This window comes from Symphalangus syndactylus, chromosome 1 (assembly GCF_028878055.3).
Source record: "Symphalangus syndactylus isolate Jambi chromosome 1, NHGRI_mSymSyn1-v2.1_pri, whole genome shotgun sequence".
Taxonomy (NCBI): Eukaryota; Metazoa; Chordata; class Mammalia; order Primates; family Hylobatidae; genus Symphalangus; species Symphalangus syndactylus.
The window spans coordinates 92,114,616-92,132,276 of record NC_072423.2 but is presented as its reverse complement, the minus strand read 5'-3'; the positions used below and the strand labels follow the sequence as shown (position 1 = coordinate 92,132,276).

General features: G+C 38.1%; 1 protein-coding gene across 1 annotated transcript in view; it reads right to left on the bottom strand.

The window, feature by feature from the left end:
- Positions 1-235: 235 nt before the first annotated feature.
- SLC22A9 (solute carrier family 22 member 9) overlaps positions 236-17,661 on the bottom strand; it is a 55,217-nt gene continuing 37,791 nt past the window's right edge. Inside the window, exons 7-10 of the mRNA XM_055294164.2 lie at positions 3,793-4,007; positions 2,283-2,391; positions 1,628-1,831; positions 236-703 (exon numbers count right to left, since the gene is read on the bottom strand). Coding sequence (XP_055150139.2) covers positions 643-703; positions 1,628-1,831; positions 2,283-2,391; positions 3,793-4,007 — 589 coding nt within the window. The 3' untranslated portion in view covers positions 236-642. The remainder of the gene's footprint in view (positions 704-1,627; positions 1,832-2,282; positions 2,392-3,792; positions 4,008-17,661) is intronic.

Sequence of the window (17,661 nt, the reverse complement as noted above, 5' to 3'; positions counted from 1 at the left end):
CTATCAAATAATTGAAGAAGAAACATTGTGTTTAATATTATTCAATCTTCCTATCCAGAAACTTGCTAGGGACCTACAACTATATAAATAGTCTATTATGATTTATTTTAAAGTGTTATATAATTTTCTTCAAACTTTTTCTTACGATTATTTGTAGATAGCTTATGTTTAGTTATTTAGTACCACAATTGTGAAGTGAATCTACTTATTCACTATATCTTGTTATTTATTTTCTTTCTTTCTTTTTTCTTTTCTTTTTTTTTTTTGAGACAGTCTCACTCTGTCACCAGGCTGGAGTGCAGTGGCCCGATCTTGGCTCATTGCAATTTCCACCTCCCAGGTTCAAGTGATTCTCCTGCCTCAGCCTCCCAAGTAGCTGGAATTAAAGGCATGTGCCACTACGCCCAGCTAAGTTTTGTATTTGTTTTAGTAGAGACGGGGTTTCACCATGTTGGCCAGGGTGGTCTTGATCTCCTGACCTCGTGATCTGCCCGCCTCGGCCTCCCAAGGTGCTAGGATTACAGGCATGAGCCACCGCGCCCAGCCTTGTTATTTATTTTCTAGATTTTGCTACTGTCTAGGAATAGTCCTGATTGTTCCCTTCATCTGGCTCATTGATCAGCAGTCACCTCCTGGAATTCCTTAAAACTGCGTCACTTCCACACTGGGATCCTCTTGCTTTGGTTCTCTGGGGTCTTTTCTCCTAGAACAAATGCAAAGAAACCAACAAACAAAAAATCACAAAAATGAAAAGACATGGACTAAACATATAAGTCCTGCATTCTTTAGGGCATGTTGATTCTTTGTCCATTAGCTTTGGAAAAAACCATATCTCTGCCCCCAAGGGATTGAGTAAACCTTGTGAAGTAAAAGATGAAGCTCCCAGACTAGGATTTGGGAAGGCAGCTTGGATACCTTCTACTTGTCATCCTTGGACACCTTGGTGCAAGCTTGTCCAGCCTATGGCCCACAGGCTGCTTGTGGTCCAGGATGGCTTTGAATGTGGCCCAACACAAATTCGTAAACTTTCTTAAAACATTATGAGATATTTTTGTGATTTTTTTTTAGCTCATCAGATATTATTAGTGTTAGTGTATTTTATGTGTGGCCCAAGACAATTATTATTCCATTATAGCCCAGGGAAGTCAAAAAATTGGATACCCCTGCATCTCTGCAGACTCTTCCATGAATTCTTCAGTGGCCTAGTAGTCAGGCCTGTAAGCACTGGCAATCTCAGACAGCTTACAGGTACCCACTGGTTTGAGGGTTCCCCAGGGATGAAAATCTGGTGTTTGGATCTCTGCATGTTTGTAAAATGCCTTCAAGAGTGTGCATATCACACTAGGGCAGGGAGGGAAGAGGAGACCTAATTTTGGCTTCTTCACAATGAAGCCTCCTTTAACAAGCTGGGCAGAGCTGGTCTGTGTGATCTGGAGAGCCTCAGGGGATGTCTGAGGTCACTGTGGGAAGGCATGAGGCTGTACCTAGACCTAAGGCCCTGATTACATGGGAAAATCCTAAGTCTAAGCCTTTTGGGAGGACAATGGCCCTAAATGGTATTTTGCCTTCCTCAGCACAGACCTATAGCACACAGATCCTCTGAGGGGCAACCGGGCTATTTACTCACTCATTTTTCTCATCCTGGATGGTGTCAAACAGAGGCTTGTTCCTGGTTTCAGGAAGGAGGAGGAAAGCAAAGCCAGAGATGAAGGGGAAGACTCCATAGATAATCCAGGGCAGGGGTGGAGAATATACACTTAGGATCATCATGAGGGGAGCCAGGGCTCCTGCAATATTAGCAAAGGTTGCATTGATCCCCATAGCTCTTGCCCTTTGAGTGGAAACAGCAATACAAGAATATCTGTTAAAAATCCACACAGACAATTTGTGATTTATTATTTTGCTCTAATTATGGGGGAATATTTAGACACACAGAGGTGATGAAATACTCCTGTGTTTGAAATTTTCACTTTTATTTGCTAGCAATTTTTCAGTTCACAAGTGCATTAGATGCATTTTCATCATTTAGGAAATACGGCTATCCTTATCACCAACCTCTCAGGTGGCTCAGAAGGTTATGTGGGATACTATAATACATCAAAGAACTTAATACAGTGGCAAAAAGTCAGCTTGAGATAAAGTTGGTCTATAATTATTTGTGTTTATGACTGTTACAATTTATTTTCTTAATGAACCAGTCTTAGATTTCTTCCTGCAAAAAGTGTCAATTATCTGAGAAAGGTCCATTTTGAACCTGACAGGGCATACATGAGGTTTTGTACCTGATTATGGTGGGAATTACTTCATTTCCATGGGCAAAAGCAAGGGTACTGGCAAGAGCAGACGCTCCTAAACCCAGCGTTGCCAAAACCTCACGCAGTGTCTGCATTTCTGGAGAAAGGAAGAACACAAGGCCTCAGGAAATCTGAGCTGAAGGATCAGCATCCCCCAAGGTAGAAGTGAAAAGGACTGCATTGGAGGTGTTTGCAAAGGTTAAATGTACTGTAGGGAAACTGCATAGAGGCAAAGAATGTGCAGTGGCTGATAGCTGAGAAACATAATTTATCTTCGCCTTGTGGCTTAAATAATGCATAAAAAGGATCTGAACTATTACTTCACTTCTCACTATATATCAGAGATATGCCATAGCAAGAGAGAGGTGTGTAAGTTGAGCTGAATGTTTTTTCATTTATTCCGTCCAGGGACTCCTCTGCCTACCTGGTAGAACATAGAACTGTCATGTGGGCAATACTTGGGAGTGTAAGACCCATCCATGTTCTCCTGGCCGTAAAAACCTAGGTACATACACAGTATTGACATGGGGCTAGGGTTGCAGAAGAGAGTCATAAAAGATCGGGAGTTCTATGTTAGGAGAGAAGCTAGAGAGTATTAATGTTTTAAGGATTAGGAATAAGGACCTCGAAAAGAGGAAAAGAAGTCAGACTTTGGAAAGCACTGAAGGGAAGTTTCAGAGGCTTGTTTCCATCCAACTGAAGAAATCTTGTCATAGCCTCATGACATTGGAGGGTTCTGTTGCTTTGTAGCACACTTGTATCATTGCTGGCATTCAAGAGGGGGAGTGGAGCACACCAGTCTGGGATCCTGTTAAATACATTACTGCACTAAGAGTTAGGTGAAGACTGGTGGCCACCTGGGTTCCCTTACTTATTATATATGATCAGTTAATTTCTTAAAACAGAATCTACAAGATGCTATTAACTGACAGTTTCTTCATTTGTACTGTACAGTTCTTTACATAAAGATGGGGCACTTTTGTTCCCTTGAAGTCAAGACGACTCCCCTAAACCGGGATTGCAGTTATGGTGACCTAATACAAGGCACACAAGTAGATACATGGGAATTAGGGAGTACTTTGTCACTGAAGCTGTAGTAATAAGAAAGAGCCCAGACAGAGCAAGTAGCAGTATTATGTCCTCGTGTTGGGAAACAATGACAAGGCCTATACCTCAATACTCATTTAAAGTTTGATTGGCCAAAGAGTAAGTAATTGATTGCTGTTCTAGAGAAACTGTCAGAAATAAATGGCTTCAGTTTCTTAGTATTTGTTGAATATGATGAGGACAACCATATAATAGAGCCAACCTTTACTCATCTTTGACTCGTTTTCCAGCAACTTGTGGCAGAACCTGTCCCAAATCCCCAGATTGGTGTCAGGAAATCCTGAGAACCCAATTCTCCCTTTCCTTCTGGCTTCAGATAGGTGTGACCAGTGCAATCCCTGAGAAAAGAGGGAACGGCATTTTCTTTCTTCCACCTGTGATCTTTTCTCACCTTGTGGCACAAATATGATGGCCAGAAGGCAGATTGCCAGTAGGAACATGAGAAGCATCTGGCTTGCTCGACGGTTCATGTATTTCAGTGCCCAAGGTGCAACACAGTTGGCCAGGAGGGTGACTGCACCAAAGAGAGTCTGCAACAGGAAAACATTGTTCCCCAGATGCTGGACATGGAGATTAAGGCCAAAATAGGCCATAAAGTTTGCAAATCTGTGATGATTAAAAAGGAAAGACACATTAAAATCTGTGGAGCCTACATCCTACAAATGAGAATAATATTGGCTCAGGTGGCTAGGGATTTTTAAAGTATAAAGGCTGGGTCTATTTCATGGAATATTTTCTTGCAATGTGATTTAAAAAAATCTATTAAATGATAATGATAACATTATGGAACTCTTTGTGAAGAAGTTATTAATACTAGAGAAGAGGGTGGAAGTTAGATGCTTAAATATGTTCAGAAAGAGATACAGACTGCTTCTTATGAAGCAGGATAATTTCTGAAGACTTTTCAAAGGTACCTTTGGTAGCTTCTATTTGATAAAAATGAGACAAAAGTATAATACTACCTGCAAAGATGATGACTAAAGGTGTGGGAAAAGAAGAGAGTTCCATTTGAAAATGCTGCCACTTTCCTCCGCAAAAGCAAACCAAGTCTCAAACTCATATTTCAACCACGAAGTCCTGTCTCTCAAAGCTAAAATAAGTGTCAAAGAGAACTGAAGATACCACAATATGTTGATTTTTAAATTACCATCAAATGATGGTAAGATGATGATGGTCATAATTGTCATTAATTTTTTGGAAGACAGCGAGTGTTTTATGGAGGATTAAACTATGGGGCCTGAGGTTTATTTATTTATTTATTTATTTATTTATTTATTATAACTAATTGCTTTTATTAGTATTCTAAAGCCAATTTGCTCACATGACAACAGAAACCACTGCAAGATGATTCACTATCCTGAGGGCCATAAAATTAAAAGTAAAAATTTACAGATATTAGTCAAACTCCCAGTGAGTATCTCAGGAGCTGAAATGTCCATTTACCTCCATTACAATCAGAAACGTCACTAAAATGTACAACTTATTGAGTGACAGACTGTATATCTACAGCATTCACTGTGTAGGTGGTCCTGTGTAGTAAATCCAGAATGGAACAAGGAAACCTATTTTTATATTACTTATGTTTAATGGCATATAACCTCGTGATCGTTTTGTTCATTAGCATAGAAAGGAGTCAATAGTTTTTATTACGTTTTCAGAATACATATGTATCTTATTAGAGGGAATTCTTACAATTTTATGTTGTCTCATCGTTCATTTTGATTGCAAGTTTAACTTTCTCACACCACAGTAGGGCTTAGTCGCCCTTGACACAGTTTCTAGTTCTCACACCGCTTCCAAATGGCTCAAGCCAGAAGCCAGCAATAACTTAGAGTCATCTCTCCTGCTTAGCTTACTGGGTTCCCTGCTTTCCTGTTGCTTCCTTTAAATGAACTATTCAGGCATTTGCCTGCAAACTTTAAGTGACCCACACCTGATTTCCTTATATAAACTGCTAGTTGCCATGTATTCCTTTTATTATTATTATTATTGTTATTATTTCAATAGCTTTTGGGGAACAGGTGGTGTTTGGTTACATGGATAAGTTCTTTAGTGGTGATTTCTGAGATTTTGGTCTCTCTGCCAGTTTCTTCATTTCTGCCTCATCTGACCTGGGGACAGAACACTACCCTCCCAATTCATTATTCTCTCCTTTCCCAGGATCTGTAAGTAGACGTCTTTGAATTTGCTTCCTCTTGTGGTGGTGTACTGAATTTACGCTTTCTGTCTGAAAACCTAGGGGCTGTTTCAGGCTGGGTTTTCCCTAGGACTGCAGTGAGAACACAATGTCAGGCAACAGTGCCAGAGCAATGGTCAGGCAGACATAAACTGGACATGGGTCAGATAACAGCCCCAAGGGCATCTGCCAGTATAAACAAGCTTGCTGTGTGAAGGTTCCCCTGATCATGGGTCAAACAACTAGGCATCAGGCCATCCACTGAAGGAAAAGTATTGCATGAATACTGTAAACCCCTACATCACGCTCCCATTCCTTTTCTTTTTAGGGCAGGGTTTTTAACCACTCTGGTACTGAAATCCGAATTTAGCTGGGGACTCTCAAAACACTTATTTATTTTTAAAATATTGTGATAAAAATACGTAACATGAGATTTACCTAGAAAACCCCATCGTCTCAGCCCCAAATCTCCTTAAGCTGAGAGATTTACCTACTTCACAAATTTTTAGGTGCAGTACAGTATTAACTGTAAGTATAATGTTGTACAGCAGATTTCCAAGACATTTGCATCTTGCATAACTGATACTTTATGCCCTTAAATGACAACTCCCTATTCCCCTCTGCTCCCTGTCCCAGAAAACCACCATCCTACTTTCTGCTTCTATGAGTTGACGTTTTTAGACATCTCATATAAGTGAAGTCAGACAGCGTTTGTTCTTGTGTGCTAGCCCAAGGTTCATACATGTTGGGTATGACCTTTTTCTTTCTTTTTTGAGGCTAATATTCCATTATATGTATATAACATATTTTGCTTATTCATTCATATGTAAATGAATAGTTAAGTTGCTTCCATATCTTGGCAATTGTGAATAATGCTGCAGTGAACATATGGGAGTGCAAATATCTCTTCCAAATACTGGTATCAATTCTTTTTTGAAGAATTGAGATCCCATAAGTGAGGATAATGAATCATAGGGTAGTTCTAACCTCCATAGTGTCTTCATGGCGGGTGTAGCATTTTATATGGCCACCAACAGTATACAAGGGTTCCAATTTCTCCACATCCTTTGAACACTTATTATTTCTTGTTTACTTATTTATTTATTTTTGGTAATGATAATCCTAATAGGTATAAGATACTATTTCATTTTTTATGTGTTTAATCCTCCATAAAACACTTCATATTTTATCTCTTTTTCTTATCTTTTTATCTCTTTTTCTTCCCTAATTGCTCTTGTTAGGATTTCAAGTACTATATTGAATAGAAGTGGTGAGAGTAGAATCCTTATCTTGTTCTTGATCTTAAAGGAAGAGTTTTCAGTTTTTTATTGTTGAGTATAATATTAGTACTGGACTTTTCATATTAGTCATTTATCAGTGAGCTTTATACGTTCATATGCTCTCATGCTGCTCTTTAGTGCCATTTTTTAAAGTTCAAGGTTTCCCTTTGGAAATAATAATAATGCAGGTAGGGGTACTGACAGACTCACTCAAATTTTGTTTGTGTGGGAAAGTATTTCTTTTCATTATTGAGGGATGGTATGCGAGATACAGTAATTTTTGTTAGCATTTTATTATTTCATCTCTCTGAACATATCATCCCACTCTCTGTTGGCCTACAAGATTTCTGCAGAAAGCTGCCATCCCCCAATCGTCTTATGGAGGACATTCTCTTAGTTTATAACAAGTCACTTTATCTTGTTGCTTTCAAAATTCTCTCTTTTCTTTGATAATTTAATCAGAAAATGGATTAATATGGAATTTTTTTTACTTTTATATATTTGGTTTTTAGTCTTCTGACTATATTAATTTCATGTAATAGTCTGAAATTCTTAGAATCTGTCCATTTATCCAATTGTCAATTATATGTCATTGACTTTTTATAACAATCTTTTGTATTGATATATTTTGGAAAGTGTTTTTCTTCTTAAATCTTCCTTCAGGGAAGCTGAAACAAAAGTTGATGAGCATGTATATGTGTGAACTTCAAAAAATGGTGAAATGTGAGCAAACATACAAATATTCTAAAAATGTTAGTGTTTATGGGAATTTTAGTGTCCGTAATTTCCAAAATAATTACATATTGAGTGAAGACAGTATAGTGTAAAAGGAAAGTAATATGGTATAACGGCTAGAAGTGCAAGATTTAATGTCAGATTAGTGTTCAAGTTCTGATTGTACTATTTACTAATTATGTGATCTTTTAAAACATAATTTTACATTTAGTTAAAAAACTATTTTTTTTTCAACTTTCATTTTAGGTTAGGGGTACACATGTAGGTTTGTTACATGGGTAAATGTCACAGTGGAGCTCAAATAGCCAAATCAATCCTAAGCAAAAGGAACAGAGTGAGAGGCATCACACTACCTGATTTCAAACTACACAACAACGCTACAGTAATGAAAACAGCATGATACTGGCATAAGAGCAGATGCATAGACCAATGCAACACATTCATTAGATAACCCAGAAATAAAGCCACATACCTACAACTGCCTGATCTTCGACAAAGCCGACAAAAGCAAGCAGTGGGGAAAGACTCCCTATTCAATAGATGGTGCTTGGATAACTGGCTAGCCATATGCAAAATTTTGAAACTAGACCCCTTCCTTTGACCATATACAAAATTCAACTCAAGATGGATGAAAGACTTGAATGTAAGATGTAAAAGTGTTAAAAACAGAAGAAAAGAGGAAATATCACGCTGAACATTGGCCCTGGCAAAGATTTTATGATAAAGTCTTCAAAAGCAATTGCAACAAAACCAAAAATTGAAAAGCAGGAGCTAATTAAACCAAGGAGCTTCTGAACAGCAAAGGAAGCTAACACCAGAGTAAACAGACAACCTACAGAATGGGAAAAAAATATTTGCAGGTTATGCATTTGACAAAGGTCTAATGTTTGGAATCTATAAGGGACTCAAAGCAACAATCAAAAAACAAACAAACAAACCCATTAAAAATGGGCAAAGGACATGAACTGACAGTTCTCCAGAGAAGATATACATACGGCCAACAAGCATATAAAAAAACTTATAATATCACTAATCATTCGAGAAATACAAATCAAAACAATAATGAGATAGCATCTTACACCAGTCAGAATGGCTGTTATTAAAAAGTCAAAAATAAACATGCTGGTGAGGTTGTGGAGAAAAGGGAACACTAGTAAACTGCGGGTGGGAATGCAAATTAGCTCAGCCACTCCAGCTTTATTCTTTTTGCTTAGGATTTCTTTGGCTTTATGGGTCTTTTTTGATTTCGTGTAACTTTTAGGACTAAAAAAATTCTGTGAAGAATGTCATTGGTATTTTGATAGAGATTGCATTGAATCTGTAGATTGCTTTGGGTAATAGGGACATTTTAACAATACTGATTCTTCTAATCCATGCACGTGGGATGTCTTTCTATTTTTTGTATCAGCTTATTGTTTTCATTGTAGAAATCTTTCAGTTCTTTGGTGTAGTTTATTACTAGGTATTTTACTTTTTGTAATGAATTGCAAATGAGATTGCTTTTTTAATTTCCTTTTCAGATTGCTCTTTATTGAAATATAGTTATGTTAATTATGTTTTATGTTGATTTTGTATCCTGCAACTTTACTGAATTTTTTGTTTATTCAGATAGATTTTTGAGAGGGTCTTTAGGTTTTTGTAAATATAAAATCATATCATATGCAAATGAGCACATTTTGATTTCTTCCTTTCTGATATGGATTCCTTTTATTTTTTTCTCTTGCCTAGTGCTCTGGGTAGGACTTCCACTACTATATTGTGTAAAAGTGGTGAAAGTGGGCATCCTTGTCTTCTACATGATCTTAGAAGAAGAGCTTTCATTTTTTTCCCCATTCTCTATGATGTTAGCTGTGGGTTTTATTTATTTATTTATTTATTAAATTTTATTATTATTATACTTTAAGTTTTAGGGTACATGTGCACAATGTGCAGGTTTGTTACATATGTACACATGTGCCATGTTGGTGTGCTGCATCCATTAACTCGTCATTTAACATTAGGTATATCTCCTAATGCTCTCCCTCCCCCCTCCCCCAACCCCACAACAGTCCCCGGAGTGTGATGTTCCCCTTCTTGTGTCCATGTGTTCTCATTGTTCAATTCCCACCTATGAGTGAGAACATGCAGTGTTTGGTTTTTTGTCCTTGTGATAGTTTACTGAGAATGATGATTTCCAGTTTCATCCATGTCCCTACAAAGGACATGAACTCATCATTTTTCATGGCTGCATAGTATTCCCTGGTGTATATGTGCCACATTTTCTTAATCCAGTCTATCGTTGTTGGACATTTGGGTTGGTTCCAAGTCTTTGCTATTGTGAATAGTGCCACAATAAACATATGTGTGCATGTGTCTTTATAGCAGCATGATTTACAATCCTTTGGGTATATACCCAGTAATGGGATAGCTGGGTCAAATGGTATTTCTAGTTCTAGATCCCTGAGGAATTGCCACACTGACTTCCACAATGGTTGAACTAGTTTACAGTCCCACCAACACTCTAAAAGTGTTTCTATTTCTCCACATCCTCTCCAGCACCTGTTGTTTCCTGACTTTTTAATGATCACCATTCTAACTGGTGTGAGATGGTATCTCATTGTGGTTTTGATTTGCATTTCTCTGATGGCCAGTGATGATGAGCATTTCTTCATGTGTTTTTTGGCTGCATAAATGTCTTCTTTTGAGAAGTGTCTCTTCATATCCTTTGCCCACTTGTTGATGGGGTTGTTTGTTTTTTCTTGTAAATTTGTTTGAGTTCATTGTAGATTCTGGATATTAGCCCTTTGTCAGATGAGTAGGTTGCAAAAATTTTCTCCCATTTTATAGGTTGCCTGTTCACTCTGATGGTGGTTTCTTTTGCTGTGCAGAAGAAGCTCTTTAGTTTAATTAGATCCCATTTGTCAATTTTGGCTTTTGTTGCCATTGCTTTTGGTGTTTTAGACATGAAGTCCTTGCCCACGCCTATGTCCTGAATGGTATTGCCTAGGTTTTCTTCTAGGGTTTTTATAGTTTTAGGTCTAACATGTAAGTCTTTAATCCATCTTGAATTAATTTTTGTACAAGGTGTAAGAAAGGGATCCAGTTTCAGCTTTCTACATATGGCTAGCCAGTTTTCCCAGCACCATTTATTAAATAGGGAATTCTTTCCCCATTGCTTGTTTTTGTCAGGTTTGTCAAAGATCAGATGGTTGTAGATAAGTGGCATTATTTCTGAGGGCTCTGTTCTGTTCCATTGATCTATATCTCTGTTTTGGTACCAGTACCATGCTGTTTTAGTTACTGTAGCCTTGTACTATAGTTTGAAGTCAGATAGCGTGATGCCTCCAGCTTTGTTCTTTTGGCTTAGGATTGACTTGGCAATGCGGGCCCTTTTTTGGTTCCATATGAACTTTAAAGTAGTTTTTTCCAATTCTGTGAAGAAAGTCATTGGTAGCTTGATGGGGATGGCATTGAGTCTATAAATGACCTTGGGCAGTATGGCCATTTTCACGATATTGATTCTTCCAACCCATGAGCATGGAATGTTCTTCCATTTGTTTGTATCCTCTTTGATTTCATTGATTAGTGGTTTGTAGTTCTCCTTGAAGAGGTCCTTCACATCCCTTGTAAGTTGGATTCCTAGGTATTTTATTCTCTTTGAAGCAATTGTGAATGGGAGTTCACTCATGATTTGGCTGTTTGTCTGTGATTAGTGTATAAGAATGCTTGTGATTTTTGTACATTGATTTTGTATCCTGAGGCTTTGCTGAAGTTGCTTATCAGCTTAAGGAGATTTTGGGCTGAGACAATGGGGTTTTCTAGATATACAATCATGTCATCTGCAAACAGGGACAATTTGATTTCCTCTTTTCCTAATTGAACACCCTTTATTTCCTTCTCCTGCCTGATTGCCCTGGCCAGAACCTCCAACACTGTGTTGAATAGGAGTGGTGAGAGAGGGCATCCTTGTCTTGTGCTGGTTTTCAAAGGGAATGCTTCCAGTTTTTGCTCATTCAGTATGATATTGGCCATGGGTTTGTCATACATAGCTCTTATTATTTTGAGATACATCCCATCAATACCTAATATATTGACAGTTTTTAGCATGAAGGGTTGTTGAATTTTGTCAAAGGCCTTTTCTGCATCTATTGAGATAATCATGTGGTTTTTGTCTTTGGTTCTGTTTATATGTTGGATTACATTTATTGATTTGCGTATGTTGAACCAGCCTTGCATCCCAGGGATGAAGCCCACTTGATCATGGTGGATAAGCTTTTTGATGTGCTGCTGGATTCCGTTTGCCAGTATTTTATTGAGGATTTTTGCATCAATGTTCATCAAGGATATTGGTCTGAAATTCTCTTTTTTGGTTATGTCTCTGCCAGGCTTTGGTATCAGGATGATGCTGGCCTCATAAAATGAGTTAGGGAGGATTCCCTCTTTTTCTATTGATTGGAATAGTTTCAGAAGGAATGGTACCAGCTCCTCCTTGTACCTCTGGTAGAATTCAGCTGTGAATCCATCTGTTCCTGGACTTTTTTTGGTTGGTAAGTTATTGATTATTGCCACAATTTCAGAGCCTGTTATTGGTCTATTCAGAGATTCAACTTCTTCCTGATTTAGTCTTGGGAGGGTGTATGTGTCGAGGAATTTATCCATTTCTTCTAGATTTTCTAGTTTATTTGTGTAGAGGTGTTTTTGGTATTCTCTGATGGTAGTTTGTATTTCTGTGGGATTGGTGGTGATATCCCCTTTATCATTTTTTATTGCATCTATTTGATTTTTCTCTCTTTTCTTTTTTATTAGTCTTGCTAGCAGTCTATCAATTTTGTTGATCTTTTCAGAAAACCAGGTCCTGGATTCATTAATTTTTTGAAGGGTTTTTTGTGTTTCTATTTCCTTCCGTTCTGCTCTGATTTTAGTTATTTCTTGCCTTCTGCTAGCTTTTGAATGTGTTTGCTCTTGCTATTCTAGTTCTTTTAATTGTGATGTTAGGGTGTCAATTTTGGATCGTTCCTGTTTTCTCTTTTGGGCATTTACTGCTATAAATTTCCCTCTACACACTGCTTTGAATGTGTCCCAGAGATTCTGGTATGTTGTGTCTTTGTTCTCGTTGGTTTCAAAGAACATCTTTATTTCTGCCTTCATTTCGTTATGTACCCAATAGTCATTCAGGAGCAGGTTGTTCAGTTTCCATGTAGTTTAGCGTTTTTGAGTGAGTTTCTTAATCCTGAGTTCTAGTTTGATTGAACTGTGGTCTGAGAGACAGTTTGTTATAATTTCTGTTCTTTTACATTTGCTGAGGAGTGTTTTAGTTTCAAGTATGTGGTCCATTTTGGCATAGGTGTGGTGTGGTGCTGAAAAGAATGTATATTCTGTTGATTTGGGGTGGAGAGTTCTGTAGATGTCTATTAGGTCTACTTGGTGCAGACCTGAGTTCAATTCCTGGATATCCTTGTTAACTTTCTGTCTCTTTGATCTGTCTAATGTCGAGAGTGGGGTGTTAAAGTCTCCCACTATTATTGTGTGGGAGTCTTAGTCTCTTTGTAGGTCACTAAGGACTTGCTTTATGAATCTGGGTGCTCCTGTATTGGGTGCATATATATTTAGGATAGTTAACTCTTCTTGTTGAATTGATCTCTTTACCATTATGTAATGGCCTTCTTTGTCTCTTTTGATCTTTGTTGGTTTAAAGTCTGTCTTATCAGAGACTAGGATTGCAACGCCTGTCTTTTTTTGTTTTCCATTTGCTTGGTAGATCTTCCTCCTTCCCTTTATTTTGAGCCTATGTGTGTCTCTGCATGTGAGATGGGTTTCCTGAATACAGCACACTGGTGGGTCTTGACTCTTTATCCAATTTGCCAGTCTGTGTCTTTTAATTGGAGCATTTAGTCCATTTACATTTAAAGTTAATATTGTTATACGTGAATTTGGTCCTGTCATTATGATGTTAGCTGGTTATTTTGCTCATTAGTTGATGCAGTTTCTTCCTAGCCTTTATGGTCTTTACATTTTTGCATGTTTTTGCAGTGGCTGGTACCAGTTTTTCATTTCCATGTTTAGTGCTTCCTTCAGGAGCTCTTGTAGAGCAGGCCTGGTGGTGACAAAATCACTCAGCATTTGCTTGTCTGTAAAGTATTTTATTTCTCCTTCACTTATGAAGCTTAGTTTGGCTGGATATGAAATTCTGGGTTGAAAATTCTTTTCTTTAAGAATGTTGAATATTGGCCCCCACTCTCTTCTGGCTTGTAGAGATTAGCTGAGATCTCTTCTGCTGAGAGATCAGCTGTTAGTCTGATGGGCTTCCCTTTGTCGGTAACCCGACCTTTCTCTCTGGCTGCCCTTAACATTTTTTCCTTCATTTCAACTTTGGTGAATCTGACAATTATGTGTCTTGGAGTTGCTCTTCTCGAGGAGTATCTTTGTGGCATTCTCTGTATTTCCTGAATCTGAATGTTGGCCTGCCTTGCTAGATTGGGAAAGTTCTCCTGGATAATATCCTGCAGAGTGTTTTCCAACTTGTTTCCATTCTCCCCATCACTTTCAGGTACACAAATCAGACGTAGATTTGGTCTTTTCACGTAGTCCCATATTTCTTGGAGGCTTTGTTCGTTTCTTTTTATTCTTTTTTCTCTACTTCCCTTCTCACTTCATTTCATTCATTTCATCTTCCATCACTGATACCCTTTCTTCCAGTTGATCGCATTGACTCCTGAGGCTTCTGCATTCTTCACATAGTTCTCGAGCCTTGGCTTTCAGCTCCATCAGCTCCTTTAAGGACTTCTCTGCATTGGTTATTCTAGTTATCCATTCATCTAATTTTTTTTCAGTTTCTAACTTCTTTGCCATTGGTTTGAATTTCCTCCTGTAGCTCAGAGTAGTTTGATCGTCTGAAGCCTTCTTCTCTCAACTCATCAAAGTCATTCTCTGTCCAGCTTTGTTCCGTTGCTGGTGAGGAGCTGAGTTCCTTTGGAGGAGGAGAGGTGCTCTGCTTTTTAGAGTTTCCAGTCTTTCTGCTCTGTTTTTTCCCCATCTTTGTGGTTTTATCTACTTTTGGTCTTTGATGATGGTGATGAACAGATGGGTTTTTGGTGTGGATGTCCTTTCTGTTTGTTAGTTTTCCTTCTACCAGACAGGACCCTCAGCTGCAAGTCTGTTGGAGTTTGCTAGAGGTCCACTCCAGACCTGTTTGCCTGGGTGTCAGCAGCGGTGGCTGCAGAACAGCGGATTTTGGTGACCCACAAATACTGCTGCCTGATTGTTCCTCTGGAAGTTTTGTCTCAGAGGAGTACCTAGCTGTGTGAGGTGTCAGTCTGCCCCTACTTGGGGGTGCCTCCCAGTTAGGCTACTCGGGTGTCAGGGACCCACTTGAGGAGGCAGTCTGCCTGTTCTCAGATCTCAAGCTGCATTCTGGGAGAACCACTACTCTCTTCAAAGCTGTCAGACAGGGACATTTAAGTCTGCAGAGGTTACTGCTGTCTTTTTGTTTGTCTGTGCCCTGCCCCCAGAGGTGGAGCCTACAGAGGCAGGCAGGCCTCCTTGAGCTGTGGTGGGCTCCACCCAGTTCGAGCTTCCTGGCTTCTTTGTTTACCTAATCAAGCCTGGGCAATGGCAGGCGCCCCTCCCCTAGCCTCGCTGCCACCTTGCAGTTTGATCTCAGACTGCTGTGCTAGCAATCAGTGAGGCTCCCTGGGCGTAGGACCCTCTGAGCCAGGTGCAGGATATAATCTCCTGGTGTGCTGTTTTTTAAGCCCATTGGTAAAGCACAGTATTAGGGTAGGAGTGAACCAATTTTCCAGGTGCTGTCTGTCACCCCTTTCTTTGACTAGGAAAGGGAACTCCCTGACCCCTTGTGCTTCCTGAGTGAGGCAGTGCCTCGCCCCGCTTTGGCTTGCGCATGGTGCGCTGCACCCACTGTCCTGCACCCACTGTCTGGCACTCCCTAGTGAGATGAACCCGGTACCTCAGATGGAAATGTGGAAATCACCCGTCTTCTGCATCGCTCACGCTGGGAGCTGTAGACTGGAGCTGTTCCTATTCTGCTGTGGGTTTGTTACATATGATCTTATTGTTTTGAGGTATTTTCCTTTTATGCTCAGTTTGTTGAGAGCTTTTATCATAAAGAGAATTTGAATTTTATCAAATGCTTTTGGTATCTGTTGAAATGATTATATATTTTTGTCCTTGATCTTACTAATGTTATGTTTTGTGTTTATTGACTTGCCTATGCAGAACCATTCTTGCATCCTTGGGATGAATCACACTTGGTTGTGATGAATGATCTCTTTAGTTTGTTTTAAAATTTTGTTTGCTACTATTTTGTTGAGAATTTTTACATCTATGTTCATCAGTGATGCTTTCTTTTTTGTGTGTGTTTGTTTCTGGTCTTGGCATCAGGGTAATGCTGGCCTTGTGAAATGAGTTTGGAAGTATTCCCACCTCCTTTGTTTTCTCAAATAGTTTGAGTACAATAGGTATGAGTTCTTTAAATGTTTGGTAGAATTCAGTTGTTCTGAAGCTATCAGGTTCTAGGTTATTCTTTGATGGGGGACTTTTTATTACTGCTGGTGTCTTGCTGCTGGTTATTGCTCTGTTCATGGTTTGTATTTCTTAATGTGTCAACTTGGTTCAATCAATGTTCTACATGTCAAAAAAATTTATCCACCTCTTCTAGGGTTTTCAATTCATTGGCATAAAGTTGCTCATAATAGTCGCTAATGATCCATTGAATTTCTGTGATGTCAGTTGTAATGTCTCTTTTTTTATCTTCAATTTGATTTATTTTTGTTTTCTCTATTTTTTCTTAGTTTGCATAAAGGCTTGTTGATGTTTATTTTTCACAAAACAACTTTTGACTTTTGTATTTTTTGTATCAATTTTATTTATTTCTTGCTCTGATCTTTATTATTTCTTTCCTGCTATTAATTTTGGGTTTCATTTGTTGTTGCATTTCTACTTCTTTAAGGTACATCCTAGGCTATTTGAAGTCTTTTTACTGTTTTGAGGTAGGTGTTTATTGCTATAAACATACCTGTTAGTGCTTCTTTTGACGTATCTCAAAGGTTTGGTATATTGTGTTTCCATTTTCATTTGGTTTAAGAAATTTTTAATTTTCTTCTTAATTCCTTGATTGACTCATTTGTCATTTAGGAGCATATTGTTTAATTTTCAGGTATTTGTATATTTTTCAAGGTTCTTTTTGTTGTTTTATTCCAATGTGATCAGAAAAGACAACTTGTATGACTGAAATTTTAAAATTTCCTGAGAAGTTTTTTTGTTCTAACATGGTCTATCTAAAGAATGTTGCATGTGCTGATGAGAAGAATGTACATCCTGCATTTGTTGAGTAAAATGTTCTGTAAATATTTATTAAGTCCATTTCATCTATCATGAAAATAAAGTCCAATATTTCTTTTTTGGTTTTCCATCTAGAGGAACTTATCAATGCAGAACTAGTAATATTTACTTTATATATCTAGGTGCTCCCATGTTGATAACACATATGTTCACAGTTTTTATATCTTCTTACTGAATTGACCCCTTTATCATTATATAATGATCTCCTTTGTCTGTTTTTATGGTACTGATGTGAAATCTATTTTATTTGATATCACCATAGCAGCTCCTGCTCTTTTTTGGCCTCTGTTTGCATGGAATATCTTTTTCCGTCCATTCATTTCTAGTGCAGGTGTAATTTTACAGGTGAAATATATTACTTGTAGGAACTTAGAGTTGGGCCTTGTTTTTTAACCCATTCAGCTATTCCATGTCTTTTAATTGGAGAATTTAGTCCATGTACTTTCAATGCGATTAATAGGTAAGAATTTATAACTGCCATTTTGTTATTTTGTTATTTGTTTTGTGGTTACTTTGTAAGTCCTCTACATACCTTCTTCCTTTCTTTTTTTGTGTATACGGGCTTTGTGTGGTGTGTGTTTTAATTTCTTGCTTTTCATTTTTATGTATCTATTAGAGACTACTTGCTTTGTGGTTAATATGAGGCCTGCAAAAATACCTGATGATAAATTATTTTAAAGTCTGAGCTATTTGCCTTAATAAGGATGCATACACTGAAGTAGAAAGTTTCTTT